General features: G+C 34.2%; 2 protein-coding genes across 2 annotated transcripts; one reads left to right on the top strand and one right to left on the bottom strand.

Annotated features, from left to right (window-relative positions):
- Positions 1 to 1,542: 1,542 nt before the first annotated feature.
- LOC132036174 (L-ascorbate oxidase homolog) lies at positions 1,543 to 6,156 on the bottom strand. The gene is made up of 9 exons (XM_059426440.1): positions 5,849 to 6,156; positions 5,523 to 5,707; positions 5,299 to 5,408; positions 4,387 to 4,657; positions 3,754 to 3,850; positions 3,267 to 3,612; positions 2,502 to 2,867; positions 2,336 to 2,414; positions 1,543 to 2,021 (listed from the first exon to the last, which is right to left on the bottom strand). Exons 2-9 carry the CDS (start codon positions 5,658 to 5,660, stop codon positions 1,818 to 1,820), a joined length of 1,611 nt encoding a protein of 536 aa, XP_059282423.1. The 5' UTR covers positions 5,661 to 5,707; positions 5,849 to 6,156; the 3' UTR covers positions 1,543 to 1,817.
- An 8,594-nt stretch (positions 6,157 to 14,750) lies between these two features.
- LOC132038429 (probable serine/threonine-protein kinase WNK11) lies at positions 14,751 to 19,074 on the top strand. The gene is made up of 3 exons (XM_059429100.1): positions 14,751 to 14,853; positions 17,617 to 18,071; positions 18,592 to 19,074. Exons 1-3 carry the CDS (start codon positions 14,751 to 14,753, stop codon positions 18,949 to 18,951), a joined length of 918 nt encoding a protein of 305 aa, XP_059285083.1. The 3' UTR covers positions 18,952 to 19,074.
- The last annotated feature ends 4,642 nt before the right edge of the window (positions 19,075 to 23,716 follow it).

Here is a 23,716-nt window from a genome sequence, read left to right as displayed (position 1 = left end):
GATTGGTGGAATCTCAAAACGTTCAACACAATAGCTGCCTTCATTTCGAAAACACTGCCTCAGTTGGTGATGTGGGAACTGTGGAGATCTAGAGGTGCCAACAAAAATGGATATGAACTTCCATCAGTTTCCAGGTCAACATACATGGTTTCTAACAACTTATCACAACTAGTCAAGCAGAAGTTTGGGAAATTGAGAATGGAAGCCACTTGGGAGAAGATTAAAGGAATCATTGATGTCTCAATGATCCACAGATCTTACAAACTAGTGAAATGGATCAAACCACAACCTCTTTTCTATAAACTTAACAGTGATGGTAGTTGTATGGAAGGGATGTGTGGGGCTGGAGGAGTCATAAGGGATTGCAATGGTCACTTAATCATGGCATATTCAGTGTACTTAGGGCCCGGAACTAGTAATTGGGCTGAAGGAAGAGCTATGCTTCAAGGGCTTAAACACTGTGTTGCAAAGGGCTTGAACAAAATCATTGCAGAGGCTGATTCAAACTTGGTTGTTACTGCTGTAAACGAAGAGACAACAACTCCATGGCGAATTTCACAAATTGTGGACAGCATCAAGGACATAGTGAATGACAAGGGAGTGATTATTAAACATTGCTACAGAGAAGCCAATAAAGTTGCGGACAAGTTAGCCACCATTAGTCATGTCCACAAACAGAATCTAATCTTCACGGACTTCTCAGGACATCTTCACGGACTTCTCAGGACTACCAAGACAAATCAGAGGTTTGATGCAACTCGACAGGCTGGAAATGGCATCTTTCAGAATTCGACAAAGAAAGGCTGCAGAAATTTCATTCGACCCACCTTGAATACGTGTAATTAGTTGTGCAGTTTGGTTTGTTTTTTGTTTCTTACATAGTGAGGAAAACTTGAGCTGTCAAGTTACAAAGAATATGGAAGAGTTTGGCAGCATGTCCCCTCTTCTTCAAATGTAATTATCTTTTGAAGTGAAATGAATAGTGGCCGGTTGAATTAAAAAAAAAAAAAAAAAAAGTGGCAACCAATAGTGCATCTTTGAAAAACAAAATTGAAGTATGAACACATATAACTTAACAATGATAAATTCAGATAGAACTAATTAACACATATTCAATTTTTTTTATTACAGATATACCTAAAGAACGACGCATGCTAAGTTACTACAAAATCTTTCTTTCAGATAACCCTTTGAATGATTCTGACACACTGATTGTCGAAAAAACTCATCTTTTACTCTATATCATGCCATAGAGATCATTTATCATGGAATGTCTATTTAGGTTATACTCTTTTAGCTTTCCTTCAATACAGCAATTGCATGTTCAGCCAAGATTTCATAAATATTGGGCTTTACAAGTCTATGAGAAACTGTTATGCTCATTTTAATAGAGGTTATCCATACACTTTTGGTAATTCTTAGAAATTGAAAATTCTTTCCTTTCATTAATTATATTCTATTATGATTATTTGCCTCATGCAATTGCAGGATCATCGTATAAAGATTCGATTCAGAATTCAAACTTAATGGGTTTAAGATTCGTTCTTTGAGAATATGGTACAATACTTAGTTTTTGTATATTACTTTAAAAATGATAGGTTCAATTGAACCGACTCCCAGCTGCCTTTGATGAATCTATCTGGCAGGAACTCAGAACTAGTTCATAAAAAACTTGGCCAACAATAACAAAATACTCATAAGTTAATTTGATTTGCTTGTTATGTAGTACAACATAAGAAGCAAGTAGTTTCTTTGCCGCATCTCTTGTAGCCAACCTCTTATGACCAAGAAAATTTAACTTAATAATCTTCATCCAATTAAAGATGTCGCCCAGCAGCTTTGCCACAGAGGAGAGCATTGGTAGGTATGCCATATTCGTTAGCTAAACTGGCTGTTGGATTGTAGACTCTGAGGTAAACTTGCTGTCCAAGATATTGCCTATCCCACATTGCAGACCTTAAATTCCACATTCCTTGGTTGTCCAAGGAGACATATATAGCAGTCCAAGATTTAGGATAAACCTGCAACAAACATTTCATGTTGAAGCTTAAAACTGCTATTCAGCTTTTCATGAACCGATCGTACTTCACTTAAACGATTTAAATTTACATATACTGACAATGTAAAAGATTTTTAAAATATCAGTACAGTTTTACTTGTTGTAACAAGCATGCTTTGCAGGTTACCATTCCAAACTTTGCTATAAAAGTTACTTGTAGTTGAATTTTAAGCAGCCTGATAGTGTAACATTTTTTATACTGTTGGTGTATATTAGTTGGACTGTTTACTTAATGTCCTTAAACAGTTGAATTGCCATGGGGTGAATTAGAGTTACCTGTGTAGTATGTCTAGTAAGAGTATCAACAAGATTATACCCTTTTCTACTACCTTGTGTCCAAGTACCTGCTCCGAAACTGCAAAAATTAACAGTAGGAAGAGTTAGAAAACAAAGACTACCTCACACTAGGTGTAATGAAAGCTTTTTAGTGGTTACAACATACCCTACGACCCAGAAATCATAACCGTCAAGATGCCAAGATTGCATTGTGTCTTCATTGTTTTGGAAAACGATTTCGAGGAACTCATGGAGAGAAGATGGCAGCACAGCTGTAGCTAGGTTTGGAGAACCCGCTGTTGGAGCAGTTGGAATGGAATCCAAAGTGAAAACCCCCGGGATATTAAAGTGATCAGCAAGCTTCAGAGGGGTGTCAGGATTGATGTAAGAAACGCCATTGACAGCGTATCTCTGCTTCCCACTGATAAGTGGTGCAGAGTTGGCAAGTAAAATTGTCCTTGAAGGTGTAATTTTTCCATAATGGAATGAACCCTGAGGATTTGGTCTAGCTGCATTTGACGTCAGATTCCACCTTCAAAAGGAAAACAACTAGTTAGGTTATTGAAGAGTTATAACCATCATAATAGTGAACTTTTCCTTCCCACATTCCAAATTATATGCTTGACTCTATAATGCTAAGCTGGTGCAACATAATAATGATCCCCATTAAGTACACTGGAGTAGGAGACTGTGTCATTTCCCTTGCATAACAAATAGTTTACTGTCTGAAGTGTTCTTAGTGTGACCAGTGTTATTGGTAAAATTTTCAAGGTTGCCCTTCACCTAGAGATCTATGAACGTCTAGGTGAATCAAATGAAAAAGTTACATGACTAAATGCAACAAAAGAAGTCAGGATTTTTCTAAACCTTGAGAGGCCGTAATGCATTGGTGTGAGAGGCAGTCTAATAGTGCACACTGGATAATGTCTACCTGATTGTTCTGGCTTGCACCAAAGACCACTGAAATTGATCAGCTGGACCAGCTGGCACAGGTCCAGATACGGGTGTTTGAGAGTTTGTGTAGTGGAGCACTGAAGTGGTAGTAAGAACAGTCGTTGTGAACCTTGTAGATGCAACAATGTAGTAGTCCTTTGGAGATTGATCCAATGTGACAAGGATAGATAAAGATTGACCAACATGGACATCAAAAGAATCGTATAAGTTTTGAATGACATGGGATCCTTCAACCTCGACCAGCTTCATCTTGTGGCCCTGAATTCTGAAATTGATGGTAGTCTTGAAACCCACATTTGAAATCCTGAACATGTATGTTTTTCCTGAAGAGCAACAGCAAGTTCACCGTTATTAATGAGTTGTTACTTCTAGCGGATAAAAGAGCAGTACATTTTGATGGTGAATAAAATTTCAGTAACAAACAAAGACACTAGAGAAGATAGCTTTGAAATGCTGAGAATAACCTTGATCACCAGCGAAAGTTGACTGCTTTTGCCCATTTATAAGGAGACCATCTGGGAAGGGAAGAGACTTCCCTGAATCCAAAATTTGTCGTAATGCCTGCAAGTACCCAGGATATGAAGAAATTGAGAATATTTACATAATTTAGAATTCTTCCAACATGAGAGCAATGGAAAACTTCAAATAATTCCAACAAGCATTTTCTTAATTGGTTTGACATTTTCTCAAAATTCTTAAAAATGATAACATCACATATGCATCAAAATCTTTAGATTATAGTCGAAAGGAATGAAAATTACATTTCATTAGATGTTTCAAATATATCAAGAAAGAAGACATTAATATATATCATTAGATGATCCAAGAATTAGGGTCCTCAATAAGTTACTCCTAGCATATATCACAGGCAGAACTAGAGAGACAGCTATGGGTTCAGCTGAACCCAGTATCTTTGGTTAAAACTCTGTATTTGCTGTTAAGAAATTCGATTAATATGTAGTATAACTTATGCATAACTAAGTAAGCTGTCTTTTTAGCATTCAGAACTCATAAACTCAAATCTTTTGGCTCCGCCTATGTAACTGATGGTAGCTAAATTTATAGAAAAGACTGCAAGAAATAGGCAGTAGACTCACCTTATGACTAGTCTTGTACCAATCACCAATAAGTAAACTGAAATCTCCATCAGGTTTTGCATATGGAACAGGGATTACAGATCTTGCATAAACATTAAGTACTCCAAAACCTCCAGCAGCCCTGTGCAGTTGAGTTGAAGGGAAGTATGAATAGCTTCCAATCTGGTCTTTAGCTTGGAACTTGTAAGTGTAATTTGCGTTTGGAGGAATAGGACAATTAGTCCCCAAAACTCCGTCTTGCCAAGAGTTCTTTCTCTGTTTGATTCCGTTCCTAAACATGACAAGCAATTTAAATTTAACTCTACACTTTCTAGCTCTTCTATCCATGAACACTCAAGCAACAGAAATATCAAGAGAATGCAGCATCCAAATCAGTTGCCACAATCCTAAAGGCGAATACATCTTAAAAGAAGTAAGTGTACTAAACAAAATTAACTGCCAATAAGGGTGTGTTTTGTATGGACATGTTTGGTTGGACAAATTGTTTTGGGAACATTAAGTTCCTTAAAAATGAGGAAAACCACTCTCCTAATGAAAGTACCCTAATGGAAGTAGGGACAACAAGTTTCATAAGTGACATTCCAAGTTCATTATCCCTCTCCACCCACCCAACTTCCTGAACCCCTAGCCCTTGACCATCCCACCCCCCGCCACCCCTGAAACCCCACTCCTCACCCCCACCCCCACCCCCATAGTGTTTTGCTATATTATAAATAAATGCTTTTAGGATAATATTCTGCTTACTTTCCAAACACTAGAAATAACTAAGAAACCCACTTGTTTTCCATGAAATTTTCTTATAAGAAAACATTTTCCTTCATACCAAGCACACCCTAATTAGGTTTTAAGAAGTTATGGCCATATTCAAGCAAATGTGAGTACAAAAATGGCTAGATTGGAAAGGAAACTCACCATGTCAAGAGAAATGGCTCGTCCAACTTATTAATCAAGTTGAGGATGACATTTTCATTAGTGACAAGATCAAGCTTAGGACCAGGGAATTGACCATTGATAAGTATCACCTACAAGTTCAAAGATCAGAAACAAAAAGAAGTTCCTTATTAACTCATATCAAGACAAACAGAATAATGTAAACAGCATCCAGCTAGACAACTAAAAGCAAAGATAGTGCTAACCTGCTGCGGAGCACCTAATGGAGAAGCCATTCCATAAGTGGCAGTCCATGTGAAGTATCTATAAGCATCCTCTGCTTTTACCACAGCCAAAAAAGTCAAGATTCCACAAAGCAGATGAAGCAAAGCTAGTTTCCCCATTGGAGCAGTGATAAAAGAATAAACACCAAAACCCCTTTACAATATACCTGCAAAGTCCCAGTTCACATAATATGTAACAGATCTTCAAGTAAAAAACACCATTAAGCAACTTTGAACATGCTCAGCTCAAACAAGAATGTAAGAACAAAAAGAGTAGCAGCTCTAAATAGAACAAGAAAGGAACATACCAAGTTCTTTAAGTAGCTAGCTGAGTATTTCTACAAAAATGGAAAGAATTAAAAAGAATAGAATGCATATATGAATCTATTTTTTTCTTGGTTCTTGAGAGGTTGTGGAGCAGTTTGAATATGAAGCAACACATAAATAATGAATTGGTAGGTAAAGCATGGTTCATTTGGATGGGTCCTAGTTAATGCCAACTCTCATATTCGGTGCATTCACGCGTTTTCACGTATTTATGGGACATTACCCATATTTTCTATATTTAGATTGATTCCCCATTCCCTTCTCTCTCTCTCTTTTTCATTTCTTATAGTTTGCTACTATTCATTTTCCAGGTGTAAAGAGGGAGGATACAGAAGAATGGATATAGAAGTTTAGAAATGATTGGCTAGTACATAAGGATTAAAGTTGCAGCCAGCAAATGTTAGAGAAAATGACAAATATGATTCCCTATGTTTTGGCAAGTTTAACCTTAAATATACTTATGAATAGTTTTGGTTCTTCAAAAATTGCACCATATACTAGAAATGCCCTAAATCGAGCAGAAATTGCATCTCAAAAAGCTGTACTTAACACTAGAAATAGATCATAAATAGCAAAAATTGTAAAAATTATACTTCCAAATGTGAGTTCATGTTAAAAAAAATTACACAATTTTATTAAATCTAACCGTAGAGTTTGTAGAACTTTTGACAAAAACCAAAAGTTCACTTTTGACAACTTTAAAGGATTAAAGCGGCCAAAAAAAATTAATTATGCACTTGAGCCTATTGGAATGTAAAGGCCCGGCCCATGAATATATTTAACTATTTAAGGGATTACTTTGAACTTAAGTTCAAATATAAAGGACCATTTTTGTTATTTTCTGCAAATATCATTATAGCCAATATTTTTTTTCTAACAATGATTTAGAGGGTGTTTGGATTGACTTTTAAAAAGTAGTACTCCCTCCGGATCAAAAAAAGAGTTCACTTAACTATTTGCACACCCCTTAAGAAAATACTAATTTCTAAATAAAAATAGGTAATTTGACTAAACTACTTCTAATTAAATAGGTATTGGGATTTGATCATATAACACTTAATAGGGGTAAATATGAACAAACAAGATTAATTCTTTCTTAATTTTAGAAATGGATTTTTTTTTTTATCCAAAAAATTTAAATAACTCTTTTTTGATCGGAGGGAATAGCTTATAAGCTAAAAGCTATAAGTTGTTAATACCCAAATTTTAACTTTTTGCTTATTTTTGTACTTTTCATGCCTCCTAAAAGTAAGTGCTTTTAAGCACTTTTTATCATTGTCAAATACCACAAAAATTAAAAAAGTGCTTAAAAGCCAATAAACATTTAAAATAAACCAATCCAAACACCCTCTTAGACAATCTCGTTACTGCAGGGCTGGCTTGTGATTATTTCGCAGTTACAAAGTGGCCTTAAACAACTATTGAGTTCATGAAATCTTAGATAACAAGAAAGATCAAAAACAAAAAATATTTAGACTTTTAATAGTATACAGAGAAGTAATTTAATGAGGATGAGAAAGAAGATAAAACAAATTATGAGCCCGTTTGGATTGGCTTTTATAGGCTTAAAAAGTTTTCCTTATTATAAAAAAAATAAGTTGGGGTAGTCCAACTTATTTTTTTACTATTTTTTTTATTTTTTTTAGATAAACTAAGTTAAATGGGTTCAATTATTTTTTTGAGGACCTTATTTTAAACACAAACGATTTTGTTCTACGTACCAAACAAAAAAATAAAACAAATTTTATAAAGCTCCAACTTATGTCCTAATCCAAACGGGCTCTATGAGGGACACCCATGTGCGTATAATTGATTTCGAAAGTATGGGGTCCAATGGGTACCACAAAAACTTTATTACGTGCCACCTGAAAAATAGACAAGTGGATTGAGGAAGGACCAAGGAAAGGGGGGAAGAAGAAAACCAAAGATTTCATTTTATTTTTGATTGGAGATAAAAGCAAAGATTGCTTGCAAAAATGAAATCATTTAAAGACCCCCTCCATTTTGCTTTTATTTTTATTTTTCTGATTTTGCCTCAATATTTTCCTTTTCTGTTTTTTGTATGGGTGCGGAGTTATAAGAAAACAGAGAAAATCTTTGAGATAATTCATGTTGTTTTGTATGTTTCTCGAAATAACAGCCCACTGCTTTCACGGTCCGTTTGTTCATGTTTTTGCGCTGAGTGTCCTTTAAAAGGTGTGGTCTTTCATTTTTATTCTTCGTTTTTTAAACGGAAAAGGGCTAAATATGCCCCTGTACTATTGGAAAAGGTAAAATATAACCCTCGTTATACTTTTGGTCCAAATATATCCCTATAATTATACTATTAGATCAAATATACCCCTCCTCCGTTAAAGTTGTTCAAGATGGAGATTCAATCCTACTTGGCACTTACATTTGATGAGGTAGATGCCACGTCGCGTGTCACCTCATCACCCCTTACCCATTTTACCTCTCTTCTCTATTTGTTCTTCCACCACAAAATTTTTCTTTCCCTCCACCACCATTGCCACCAAAGTTTAATGTTGGAATTTAGGGTATAAGCAGAATTGTAATGACCCGTCCGGTCGTTATTTAATATTTCACGAACCCATGCCCAATCTAGGTCGAGGATCGTAAATAATAAGCTCCATGGCGTGTTTTAAGGGTTAAGAGTAGGAAAAATTAATTTCGGGAAGAATTAGAAACTGTGGCCCAGGGAAGGACGCGGACCGCTATAGCGGTCAACGGACCGCCATAGCGGTACCGCTATAGCGGCATACCGACCTCCGCAGCGGTCCACGCGGAGTAGTAACCCCGTTTCTGGTCACTTAGTTTATTTTTCTCTCTTTTTCCAACACAAGACTCCCAAAAGCTGCTCCTAGGGTTCCATATGAAAGAAAAACCCTTGTGCCAAGAAAAAGAGACCCTTCTAATTTCTTCCCCACCATTCAGGGGTGGATCTACTAAGTCCTGTGGGGATGTCACGCCACCCGCAAGCTTCTGTGAAAACGCTATGTATATATGTATACATACATATCAAATTGTATAAGTAGATACACTGCCACCCAGTGTAACAAATGGCTTAACAGTGCCAGTGGCAAAGGGCAATTGTTTCCTCCTTGGTGACTAGGGTTCGAGCCTAACTAACAACATTTAATCATTCTTTGGCTTGTTGCTGTAAATAGACAGCACAACACACGTACATAGTAAATTCTACAAATTGACTCCACAAATTTAGGAGCCGTTTTATATCGCTTCTTGCCTCTTTCCTTTTTTTTCTTTTTTCATTTCCTTAATTCCTCTTGACTTGCTTTTAAGGTAAATAGTACATATCGTTAAATCAGTTGCTTTTATATTTAACCAAATTGGAAAGACCAAATCTGTGCGCCAAGTTGTTGTAATTATTATGTATTTTCGTTCTATCGTTTTGTCTAATATAAATGGAAAAGACTAATTCCCTACGACTATTACCTCTCAAGGATTCGGATGAAAGCTAGGAAGACGAGCAATTCATGGAGATTCAATTAGTTGTTCGTCAACAGGTAGGTTATGGTTTACTTGAGTTAGACTTTGATTAGTAAATCGTATATACTTTTAGAATTGATGGGAGACTGCATGATTAGGTCTTCGGACATGGAGTTGGGTTGGACATATTCTATAACGTAACTAAAATCTTGTGTTAATAATAGTTAGGGTAATAATGAATGTTTACTATTGTGAGTACTACTATCAATGAAGGGGTGTCTCGTGTTTCATTAATGCATCTCTAGGAGGGGGTGAGTTCCGCCTTATTTTCCGGTTGTATTGGATTATTCACATGGTTGTCTTTCTTGTAAATAAGAAATTGTACCGAGAGGTCCGAGTAAGTCGGACCAGCATAGCGCCCATCAAAGGCATGGTTTATGACTTGTTGATCTATTGCATCATAGCATTGCATTGCATGAGTTTAAGGAAATACCGGTAGCCGGAAAGGTTGAGTACGGGAAATTGAATTGTTTGGTCTTTTGGGTCGTTAAGCTAGATATGAGTATTCCTTATGATGTGGATCCGCGATCGAGGTTCTTTCCGGGGCGGAGGATTTATGACTTGGGTCCGAGAAGTGGATCCGGAACGAGGGTACATGGACATCATGGGTTCCCTGCAGGTCATGACTACTGAGCTATGACATCAGCTAGCATGTATGTACAGTGTGGTTGGGCCCTTTTATCGCATTCTGCATTGCATTACATCTCATGTTTCTATGTTATGCACGTGTGTACTACTGCTGCTGGTATTGTTTATTTAGCTTTATGATTGATGTGAGACTGTGTGTGGAGGGGTGTTTAACATGAGATAAATGTAGTAAAGGACTTTCAGTGAACCATTCCCTAGGTGTATCGTATTGTAGTAAGTAACTTGAGTAGGTGACCTTTACGGACAAAGAGGGTAGAAATTAGAAGGTAAGTGGTGAGGGTGTAATAATCTTTATTGAGAATCTTAAGGTTCATTGACTTATCTGTTTATCTTATTGACTTTATATTGTGTTGCGTGAACTAATCTTAGTCGACTTATGATGCTTACCAGTACGTGTGGTGTACTGATACTACTCTTGCTACGCCCTTTTTGGGTGTAGATATGTTGCAGGTTTTAGTTGAAGTTTCGTCGTGTGGATTTATCAGGTATTCTCTTACAGCCTTGCTCATCTCACTCCAGGCAGAGGCTATGTCATTTATTTTGTCTTCCTGTACAGTAGGAGCTCTTGTACCTGTCTAGACTAGATCTCGGGAATTTCTTTTCAGTTTTATTGTATTTCAAAATAGAGTCTGTACGAAGCTTTTAGTTTAAAATTATGATTTTTGAAAAGTTATTGTCGCAACTGTTTAAATGTTGGTTTAGTTGGTGAGGGTTCGCTTACTAGGATAGAAATATGGTAAGTGCCCGCACGACCCGTGAGTTGGGTCGTGACAAGAATAAACCCCTGAGTTTAATAGTGGCTCAATCTCCTTTTTGTACTGGCTTTATTCCTTCTGGATTGCTTAATTCACCTGGATTTGTTTCCCACTTCAGGTGAAGAACTTAATCAAAATTTTGTTATGGAAAAAGCTCTAAAGTAGAAAATCAAGATAAATATGTATCTCCAAAGTTTTTCCATTTTTACGGTATTAAATAATTACTGCATTAAGTAAATCACTGTTGTCAGACTTCATCTTTGAGTTGCTATGGAATGTTGGAAACCATAACCTCATTAAGTATAAAATAATCGTGTCTTAATGTTTAGAGTGTGATTGAGTTGATGACACCTGCTAGAATTCCGTTCTTTCTTTGTAGTAGTATGATTTTGAGCCCGGAACCTAAATGACCCCGAAAAAAGTCAAATAGACCAAAGTACTGCATGAAAAAAAAAATTGTGACCATTGTACTTTAACACATAAATTTTATGCGTTAAAGCTTTAACTCCCGTTAGACGCTAACAGAGCACTGTGTTATGCAAAAAGGGATCTTCCAACAAAATGGTTCTCTGTCTCAATTTCATTGAGGGAACATTTAACATTTAATGACTGAGGAGTCATTTAATTATGAATAAATTATGAATATTATTTTAAATAAGTACTCCCTCTGTCTCAAATTATTTGTCCCCTTTATTTTTTATTTTACACTTTCCTTAAGAAATATTAATTAGCAAGGTTATTTTACCTACTTTATTCTTTTTTATGTCTAAGTTATAATCTCTCTCCGATAATTATTTACTTTATTTATGTGTCATCCCCATTCATGCCAAAATCTACTAAAATGGAGAAAAATAAATTACTTATGCCTTGAACTTTTAAAACGATAAATAATTTGAGACAACTATTTTTAATAATCACGAAAAATAATTTGAGATGGAGAGAGTACTTGTTTATCAAATAATTTTTTTTAAAGTCTCAATCAAACCCTGTGCAAGCTAACTTACATGAATTAATTAGGTAGTAAAAGTTTTAACTACTAATGTTAATAATTGGTTGTAGCAAAGTACCTAATATAATTCTATAGAAAAATTGTTAATCTACGTAACAAATTTACTTATAAAGAATATTATTTTGCGAGATGAAAAAAGTGAAAATTGATACTCCAATTGAGTAGATAAGTTGATGACTTTCTATAATGAAATAATTGAGTAGTATAAGAAACTTTAATTTTATTATTAGAAAAACTCTAATATCTATTTGCACAAGCGAAAATAACATAGAGGGATAACTTTATAGACATATTTAGTGCAGGTAATCCAAAAAAAAAAAAAAAAAAATTTAGGTATTTTATAACAAATTCCTAAAAGATTCTCTATTTATATTATAAATAAATTTAAATTATAATTTAGAAAATATTTCATTAATGACAATTATAACAAAAAGATGTTTTGTCAATATAAATAGAGAAAATAGTCAAATGCCCCTCAACGTTTGGCCGGTTTAATTATACGCACTCAACCTGCCAGGCGACCTATTACCCCCCGACCATTTTAAAATGGAATATTTACCCCTAAATGCTTACATGGCAAAGTGAGTGTATTTCACTCTCTTTGAGAGAGTGAGCACCAAAAACAAATACTAAAATTTTATTTTTAATATATCTTTTCATAAATATATGTATTTTTAATTAATTTTTCCATATTTTTTTCTATCTCATTTCTAAAAATGTTTTTCCTTATTTTTTACTTTTACTCCCTCCCTCTCTTCTTTCATCAAGAGTCGCCGCCGCCGCCGCCAGACTTCATCGCCAGCGAGTGGCCACTGCCCCAACGACACTACTTCCTTCGTCTCATTCTCTCCATTGCTTGCACCACTGCCACAATGACCCCTCCCCCCTTCCTTCGTCTCCTTCTCTCCCTCCCGCTCCACCGCTGGCCGGAAGTGACGACCGGCGAGCCACCACCACCAAAACAACCCTCAAGCCGCCACTGCCTTCCCTCTCCCTACCCTTCTTCGCCGACGACAATGCCACCACCAAAACCAACCACCCTTCTCTCCTCCTCACCGCCACACCATCTCCACCACCCAGTCACCCACTTCATCAAACTCCCTTGATGAAAAGATATGTATGATTGATGATGAAATTTAATGTGTGTGTGTAATGGAGGAAGAAAATGGGTTGGTTGATTTCTTGAAAAGATATTTATGATTGATGATGAAATTGAATGTGTGTGTGTTAATGGAGGAAGAAAATAGGTTTTAATTGAGGAAGATAAAGGAAAGAAGATAAAGGAAAGAAAAAGAAAAAAAAATTAAAAAATAGATAACAAATCAAAAAAATTATAAAAAAAAAGTTTTAACTGAAATTTCCAAGTGTCAAGCGCGTGCACTTCACCAGCAAGCATATTAAATATTCCACTTTTAAAATGCTCAGGGGGTAATAGGTCGCCCGTAAAGATTGGGTGCGTCATAATTAAATCGGCCAAACGTTGAGGGGGCATTTGACTATTTTAATGAATATTGTCCAAGACTCTTGAGGTCCCTTTCAAGTGTCAAAACACAATTTTCCAATAATCACAATATTTACCCTCTTTGTTTTTTCTTTTTACTACTTTAAAATCTTGATTTATATTTTTAATATATGTAGTAACTTCACCTATAGAAAAATATATATTATTTCTAGTGATAAATGTGTCTTTGAGAAGGTATACCTCATAGAACGTAGTTAATTTATATTGTATTTTGGTACTGACATTATTATATAGACTGCCATTAATAATTATTCACACCAAAATTTGTATTTTGACACTTGAAAGGGACCACAAACCCTTGGACAATATTCATTCCGTTATTTATATTGACAAAACATCTCTTTGCTATAATTGTCATTAAAGAAAAAAATTCTAAATTATAATTTAAAAAATTTATTTATAATATAAACATAAAAAATCTTTTAGGAATTTGTTGTAAAATACCTAAATTATATTAACTAATTTTTTGCATTACCTGCATTAAATATGTATGTAAAGTTATCCCTCTATGTTATTTTTGCTTGTGCAAAGAGTTTTTCCTAATAATCTAATTAAAGTTTCTTATTCTACTCATTTATTTCATTATAGAACGTCGTTAACTTATCTACTTAGTTGGAGTAGTAATTTTTAATTTTTTCATCTCGCAAAATAATATTTTAATAGGTAAATTTGTTACATAGATTAATATTTTTTCTATAGAATTATGTTGGGTGCTACAACGAATTAATTACGTTAGTCTGTTAAAACTTTTACTACCTAATTAATTCATGTAAGTTAGCTTGCACATGATTTGATTGAGACTTTAAAAAAAAAATTGATGAAGAAGTACTCCCTCAGTCCCAAATTATTTATCATGGTTATTAAAAATAGTCATCTCAAATTATTTATCGTTTTAAAAGTTCAAGGCATAAGTAATTATTTGTTCACCATTTCATCCATAGTAGAATTTTGTCATTAATGGGGATGACACATAAATAAAGTGAACATTTAATGGAGAGAGATTATAACTTAGACATAAATAATGATAAAGTTGGTCAAATAACCCTGCTAATTAATATTTCTTAAGGAACATGTAAAATTAAAAAAAAAGATAAATAATTTAAGATGGAGGGAATACTTATTTAAAATAATATTCAAATTTTATTCATAACTAAATGATTCCTCAATCATTAAATGTTTCCTCAATGAAATTGAGGCAGACTCTTAGGAGTTAGGAGCCATTTTGTTGGAAATCCCTTTTTGCATAACACATTGCTCTGTTAGTGTGTAGCGGTTGTTAATCTTTAACGCATAAAATTTATGCGTTAAATGCAATTTCTTTTCATCTATTTAGCTTTTTGTCGGGTCATTTAGGTTCCGGACTCTATGATTTTGGGGTTTTTGAATTTAGTGATTTTGTAACAATTTTTTAATACTTTTTCGGTCTCAATTTGGTGAAAATAATGGCGGAGGGAAAGAAAATACATATAGAGGAGAGAGGTAAAATGGATAAGAGTGATGAGGTGGCATGTCACGTGGCATCCACCTCATCAGATGTGTTGACAAGTAGGATTGGATGTCCACCTTAAATAACTTTAACAAAAAAGGGGTATATTTAATCCAATAATATAACTAGCAGAGGTGTATATTTAAACTCAAAGTATAACGAGGAGTATATTTAACCCTTTTTCAATAGTACAGAGGTATATTTGGCCCTTTCCCATTTTTTAAATATTTAATTTCTGCCTTGCCCTCATTTAATGAAACTTTTGTGACATAAATACCCTTCCATCCCAAATAGCTAGCTTTCCAACTTCACCCTCATTTTTATTCTATCAATGATGGAAGAGCTCTCCTCTTAATAGCCTCCAAGAACAAACTTCCAAAATAGTGAAATGACTCTACCGTGTTTGTCTTAAATAACCAAAGCCCACAAAAATTAAACAAATATCAAGCAACCCCATTTCACTAAATCAAACAATCGATTAATTATATTCACAAAAATTATAACTTTACAGATTGATAAATATACCAGAAGAGTGTTGGACTGAATCTACTGAATTTTTCTTCTCTTAGTTGTGTTTGGATGGTCCAGAACAAGGAAACCAACCCCATTTCTCTTTTTTTTTTTTTTTTTTTTTAATTCTTTTTGGAAAGTTATGGAGAGTGGCAACTTGAAAGAGGCGAAGTTCAGCACATTAAACCTTTTGGTGACTGTTTTTTTTTTTTTTTACCGTTTTTATTCATTTACTTGCAATAATTGTCAGAAACCTGTAACTTTGGTTTTTAAGGAGTAAAAGAAATGATGACTTCACTCTTACTAGTCGTTTGGTGCATGGCCAAAATTATCCCGGGATTACGATCCCGGGACTAATTTATCTCATATTTTGGGACTATTTTATATCATCTCCTAGATGGTATAAAATAGTCAAAGATAGATGGTATAAAAAGGTATATCTCCTTATTTGGGATGTATTTTATACTTTGTTTGATACGATGTATAAATTTTATTTATTCCAAGATATATATAAAAATTAAGTACGGATAAGACTTATACTTTCTACCAAACGACCCCTTAAAGTTGGTTGACTTGGTCAATTTAGACAAAAAATTCCCTTTTATTTCTTTCTTTTTTTAAAAAAAAATATATATTTCAAAGTTAAGTCTTAAGGCATAATTTTAGATTACAAAGTTAGTCAAGTAAGACCTATTTTGATATTTTAAAGTTAGTCAAGTTAGGTCTTAAAGCTTATCTTTATATTTCAAAATTAGTCAAGTTAGGTCTTAAGACATAACTTTAGATTTTAAAATTAGTCAAGTTAGGTCCTAAGACCTATTTTTGTATTTCAAAGTTAGTCAAGTTAGGTGTTAACGCATAACTTTAGATTTCAAAGTTGGTCAACTTAGGCTTTAAGACCTATCTTTGTATTCTAAAGTTAGTCAAGTTAGGACTTAACATAACTTTAGATTCTAAATTTAATCAAATTAGGCTTAAGACATAACTTTATATTTCAAAGTTAGTCAAGTATAGGCCTATCCTTATATTTCAAAATTAATCAAATTAGGTCTTAAGGCCTAGTGATGGGAGATAATAATAATAATATGGGAGTGTTTTTTTTTTCTTCTTTCTCAACTCTACTTTCAGGTGTCTTTGATTGAGCACTTGCTGAGAGTCTTTTTTTGGCATAATTTCTATATCTCTTCTCTTTGGTGTTTTTATCCTTTTTAGTGTGAATTGCTTGGGGATCTACTTTGTTGCTTGTTTTTGGGTCTTGGGGTTTCTTCAAATTTCATTCAACTTGGTTGACTTTCAAATTGGATCTATCACTTCTATAGCTTTAATGATATCATTTTTTCGATTTTCTCCATTTTCTTATTGTATTTTTAGATCTGTAAGTGAAGTTACCTAATTGGTGGGTAGTTACTAAAGAAAAAATTGTTTGGATAATGCAATGGAAGCTTCAAACTGTTATAGAGAAGTAGATGGCGAAATTTTAAAATCCACCATTGTTGACACTTAGAGCTCTTGAGTTTGAAATCTGAAGGAGGAGAGAAAGATGGAGTTGGGGAAGAAGAAAAGTTGGAGAAGAAACCTATGCTATGTGGGACGGGAGGGATAATTTCGTCCACTTGTTATTAACTTGAAGTGTTGAAGGGTAAAAACTAAAACAATAAGATAGGAGGGACAAAAATTAAAGACCAATCCAAAAGAAGGGTATTTGTGCTAATGACACCCATTTGTTTGATATGCATTCTCCATTTTTTTGTGCGAAATGCCCTTCAAAAGCACTGCTCTTTAATTTTTGCCCCTTAAATTGGCGGTCTTTAAGTTTTGCCCTTCGCTAGTGATAAGTGATGATTTTACCACTTATTTTAGTCTCTTTGCTTTGGGCTTTGTGTTCTTAATCTGGCCAAAAAAAAAAAAAATTGCGTTCTTAATCTATAATATGAGGCTATACTTGGTGTGTATTGCTATTATTTGAGGTGCATTGAATCATGAAGAGAATTGGGATCAAACCAAGTGAAAACGAGACAAAAAAGGAGCTAAAACGAAGAAAAGGAAATTCTGCCAGAAATACCCTTCGGGAACGCGAAGCTTGACTGTGCTCACGATGGTCAACGGGTCAATAAACCTTCGCGAACGCGAAGGTCTAGCCACGAACGCGAAGAGTCTTTTTTGGCAAAATTGGGCAAAAATGGAATTTCACATTTTTTGTTCCCAACTCATACAAAACTCGACCAAGCTCACTTGAAAACACATCTTTGGTAGAAAACACAAGTTTTGGAGGCTAGGGCTTTTGCACCACACTTCGGGTTGAATATTTGAAGATTGGGTTGAGAACTTTCTTAAACTTTTCTTCATTTCTTTGATTCCTTGCTTTGGTGCTGTGAAGAAAGTTTACAGGGCATTTGACCTAGAAGAAGGCAGAGATATGGCCTGGAATCAGATTAAATTGAGCAAATTTAGCGACACGCCTTACATCATTAAGAAAATCCATTCGGAGATAGCGCCGTTGAAGAACTTAAAGAATGAGAACATCATAGTACTATATCATTTCTGGAAAGACAAAGCACATAACATCCTCAATTTCATCAATGAGGAATGTGCTTCTGGTAATTTGAGGGATTATAGGAAGAAGCATCGTCACGTTTCAATCAAGGCGTTGAAGAAGTGGTCTAGGCAAATACTAGAGGGGTTGGATTATCTACACACACATGAACCTTGTGTCATTCATAGAGACCTCAATTGCAGCAACATCTTTATCAATGAGAATGTTGGAAAGGTAATTAACTCATTCAATTTATCTTCAGTTTATGTGAACTGAAATCTGTTGAATGTTTAGCTTACTGTTTTTTGTCATCTGAAGTTATTGAGAATCAGAGATCCTAATCCTTAAACATAGGTGTCTGTCAATACTTTGTACGAAACCTTCAACATACATTAAATAAACAGAACATACTCATATAGGATTCACTGAGTTATACAAATAGATGGCCGAATTCACTATTTACTTTTCCTAGCCGGTATACATAGATTATACACTGATTATATATGGTTATACACATATTTTTAGTTTAAGCGGTTGGGTGGGTGACTGTATAGGCCGATGCAACCTTTGAATCGGCCACCTGAAAAATCACTAAAATGTCAACAAATACTAAGTTTTGTACCCAAATTCCAAAATGCAGTGATTTTTACTGCTAAGAATCTTAAAAGTCGAACCTAACAACTTAAAATTTTGGATTTGCCTCTACTAGTTACGTAACGGCGCGTTAAATATCATAATTCTGATGTTTATATAGGTAAAAATCGGTGATCTTGGATTGGCTACAATTGTGGGGAAGATTCATGCAGCACATACCTTGCTAGGGACACCAGAGTATATGGCACCAGAACTATATGAGGAGAGCTACATAGAGTTGGTGGATATTTACTCATTTGGAATGTGTTTGCTAGAAATGGCCACTATGGAAATACCATATAGTGAATGTGACAGTGTAGTGAAGGTATACAGGGAGGTGACATCTGGAATAATGCCTCAAGCTTTCAAGAAAGTGAGCGATCCAGAATTGAAGGCCTTCATAGAAAGGTGCATTGGGAAACCAAGAGCAAGACCATCTGCAGCTGACTTGCTCAAGGATCCATTCCTTTTTGATGTTTAATATGAGAATGATCTCAACTGTTGACGCCCTTCGTTTAAATACGTACAAGTTATTGAGATTATTATTCTTTTTACCTCAAGCTTCTTCAGAAAATCATTTCTGTAAGGATTTAAGTTAGAATGTATATACGCTTTTAGTGCACGGGGTTTTTATACAGTTGGTTGGCATAGTCAACCTATATATTATAGTAGCAGGTTAGCTACCATTTTTAGCAAGTTATTAATTAATATTTATCATAGAGATTTATCTTTAGTTGTCTTATAAGTGAGCTAATTCTGTGAATATTTTCATCGTCAATGCATAAAACTTGAACTCTTTCTTGAATTCCTCTTTCAGTTCTACCTTGATCACTCCAGGTACAAGAAACAGTCTTGGTGTCTCACTCTCACCTCAAGTATAAATTTATCTCAGTATTGGTATTTTATTAATTAGTAGTATCATTTTTTGTTTTCATATCTGAGATCCAGACCTTACATATTGAAAACATATACTATACAATAAGTTCCATGTTTCCACTAAATTGAAATCCAATTCTATATCTGCACTTAGATTAATTATTCAAGTTTCTTCAGAGGAAACAAAATGATTTCCTTTCATTTTCATCAAAGTATCTGTTTTATATTGGGGGTACTCAGGGACCAATGTTACAGATCCAGGCATGCAAATAACAACTTCAATGATTTTGACATATAGTTGAGGATTAACAATCGTGACTTCGACATTATGCAAATGATAACACTCTTCAGTAACGCTGTATGCATTTCTAAAATGATTTCTTTTCTTGGGTTGTCACCGGATTCAGAATTTTGATATGTATAGAGGCATGACTGTTTCCAGTGATTGTTTCCTGTGTAGGACATGGAAACAAAATTTTGGCTCAAAATAGATATAGACATGTAAGAAGAAACTTTGAAATGCATACATATAATAAGATCACATGCATTCAGAATTTAAATAATTCTAGGTCCTGAATTCGCCTTCACTTAGAAGCAATAGTATTGATAGCAAAAGTTGAGATGCAATCTCCCAGAAAGGGCCAAAGCACTATCTTGTACTTTTTTTTTATGGGCCGATAGACGCATATGGAGTTATTTATAGGAGTTTATGAGAATTTATGCGCATAGACTTTGTTTACTCCAATTTGCAAAATATGTATGCTTAAACCCCTTTTCCTTGAACGACTCTGCTTCTTTATAGTAACAAATTCACTTCTGCAACTTCTATAGAACTTCGGTGAGCTGCATCGTGTTTACTTGTACATATTCTTATGCCCCCACCAATGAAATTGTGAATCTAACTAATGGGATTCTGGATAAAGTAGCAATTAAATGTGTTGTGGCAAGAGTGATGTCATAGTGTAGCACCTAAGTCCCACATTGGACGGAATAGGAGGTTTTGGGCAACTTATGATCAACAACATACCCGGTGCGGTCCCACAAGTGGGGTCTGGGAGGATGAAGTGTATGCAAACTTTACCCTCACCTTTGTGGAGGTAGAGAGACTGTTTTCGATAGACCCTCTTTCCCAAAAAAACAATGAGTACAAGAGTAAAAAAGCTATGATGAAAATAGTGAAGACAGAAAGTACAGACATCAAACCGACATTTTTCCGTGCTAAACTTAATTTAGAAATTCGCGGAATAATTCCTAACGGACATTTCTATTTTCGGAAAAGTTCGCGTGAATTTCGCTCAAAACAATGGCTATAAATACAGAGGCAATACCTCATTTTCTGCATTTGTCGAAAACATTCTGCATACCATCTGCATTCGGCATACTTTTACAAAATAAAAGTGTCTTGTGTGATTCATTGCCATCTTTGAGTTCGCGTGAAGTCATAGCCGTTTGAGGTACCGCTACTCCTTTGACAGGTTTATCCATTTTATCATGGAAGGAAGTAATCCATAACCTTAAGTACTTGAGGGGATTGAATTCCTTAAGGACACAATAAATTCTATGTTCTCGGATACTATTTTTGTCATTTTGTTTTTCTCGATTTTATTAAAATATTATTTCGTTGTTTGAACATTCTTTTACTAACGACGTTTATTGTTTTGAGCACAGTTTGAATAACAACATCCATCTAATTATCCTCATTTTTTAATTATGAACAGCTTAAAAAAAAATTGAGATCATTTTGGGGTGAAGTTAGATCGTGACAAATTTTTCCTTTGAGCTAAATTTTGGTGTGAGGTTAGGCAGTTAGTGACAAATTGTTCCCTAGCTTCATTCTAAGGTTATTTTGTTTTTCTTCTTTTATAAAAACAGTTGTATTGGTTAAGGAGAAGAAATCCTACAAGTGCGACATACAAAGTAAAAAAATCACGTAATTTATAATTTTTAAATAAAACATCCAAGTGTCTATGCTAATGAAATCTCACAAGTGCTCCAAGAATTTTTAAATAAATAATTAAATAATAACCAGATTAATTCGTTGCACATTGATTATCTGGGTGTAAAAGGCACATGCATATTGAACTTCACTAATAGAGCTGTATAATTTTTCCTGCTTGTGACTCTTGATATTTAAACAACTAAAATGAGATTGATACTCATGGACCAAATAGCGGAAAAACTCTATATTTTAATCTAGAAAAGGATGGTGATTTCTCATATGGTCACTTAATTACTATTAATTATTATCTGTAAAGTCACTTTTTTTATTGAAAGAAATTGGAATTAAGAAGAAATGAGATTTTCGGACATAGTAAAGTATAGTTAGTTGAGCGACCATCTGAGAAATCAATCCATTTTTTTTCATAGTAATTTTAAAATTTGAACATGTATATTGTTGAGTTGTTTTATAATAAAAGTAATTAGTGTGCTGATCCATAATCTATATTCACTAAATTAATTAAAATCTTAAGCCCATATCTGTTGTTTGCCTGTATTTAATATCGACTGAGAAAAATACAACAACATACTCAATGTAATCTCACAAGTGGGGTTTGGGGAGGGGTAAAATATACGCAAACTTTAGTCCTATCTTTGTGGGATAGAGATGATGTTTTCGATAGACCCTCTGCACAAAAGAAGTGTAATCAAAGCAGGATAGAAAGGAAAACGATAGCAGCAAAATAGCAAAATAAACAAAGCAATCGAAGTAACAAGTAATAGTAAAATTGAAGAATAAGATACAATGAAAATACTTGGTAAGACTACTAAATAAGGAGACGAGGAGACTAGCTCCTGCCTCTCCCTCATAAAAGTCCTACAATACACGGCTACCTACTACCTTCTACCCTACTTTTTGACCTCCAAATCATCCTATATAGGATCGGATACTCAATAAGTTGAAAATGTGTCATGTCCTGTCTGATTGGAAAAATAAAAGGGAAAAAATACTGCAATTCAAGACAAACTTTATGTATGTATAAATATACATATACATCCGTATAAGAGATTTTTTAGGGAAACAAGAAGAAAAAGGGATAAAATTGTTATTGGGATTAAGAGGTGTTGGTAGTAAGCAAAGCAAATACTTCAAACAAAAGCAACCCCCCGCTTATTATATTTGACAAGCCGTGCCGTCTTGGTTGTTGTTGGCTCATCGTATGTTACAAAAAGCACCCTCTAAACTTCTTCTCTACTTCAGCTAATTACCTTTTCTTCCATAGTTTTCTTATCTTAATTTGTGGTTTGGCTTCAATTTTCCACATTTTGTCTTTCCGAATACACTCGAATTTCCTCAATGAGTTCTTCGTGCATGATTTTTCAAAAGTTTCTCACTCGATGCTCGCTATTTGCTTTGGGATATCGATTAATTTGAATTCGCATTGCGTAAGGCTTAGTAAAACAAAAAACGCTCCCTACCAAAAAGGAATTGGTGCATATCTAGGATGGCAGTAGTAAGATTATTAGTTTTTCCGGTCTATATTATTTGTCTTTTTTAAATTTTTGCACACCACTTAACACTTAAATAAAAAAATACTTGATGCTGGTTGATCTTAAATATATATCGTTTCGAGACTCGAGGAATGTAAAAAAATATGCAAGCTAAGGAGTTAAAAAAAAAACAAAAAGAGTACATATTGAGTGAGAAAGAATTTTACTTACAGTATCATTGATGGATCCTTAAATGTTTCACTTGATTAATACTTTATTAACTGAAACGGTGAGAATAGATATATGCAAAATAAGTACTAATAAATGACTATTTCGAATAAAAATCAATTTGTCGAAACAACTAATATTTAGGACCGGATGCATGACCAAAGAGAAAAACAATCTTTCTTAATTAACAAAAGCTTAAATATATAATTTTGAGTAATGAGAGCATCAGAAACTTAGATGTTCTCACTTAATTAATAGGGGATTAATTACTTCATTAATTGAAAAAGTGAGAATAGATATTAGAAGAAAAAAAAATAAGTAAAAATGATATTCTTGTTTTCTAAAACATCAAATATTTCGAATGAAATTCAATTTGTTCAAACAACTAATATTTGTAATTAAGTTACAAATCTAATATCCCTTTTTCTTTGTTTCTTATTCTCACATAATGTATATTATGAATTTATGATAAATTTTAAACCTGAAATTTGACAATATTTCTTAATTAATATATTAAGCTGCTTTTTGGCCCCAAAATATTTTAATTTCAGAAGGAACAGATAGTAACAAAAAAGACATGGTAAAAGAAGTTCAAATGTTTTTGTTTCTAAAGTAGTATGAAAATGTTTAGAAGAATGTAATTGTGTTGAAATGTCATATGAATTTTGCTCAACAAAGAAAAAGAGTGTAAGTTTTAAAGCTCTAGAAAATTA

This window comes from Lycium ferocissimum, chromosome 11 (assembly GCF_029784015.1).
Source record: "Lycium ferocissimum isolate CSIRO_LF1 chromosome 11, AGI_CSIRO_Lferr_CH_V1, whole genome shotgun sequence".
NCBI classification, from domain to species: Eukaryota; Viridiplantae; Streptophyta; class Magnoliopsida; order Solanales; family Solanaceae; genus Lycium; species Lycium ferocissimum.
Note: the sequence above shows the minus strand (reverse complement) of the source record. Positions and strands in the feature narration are given on the sequence as shown.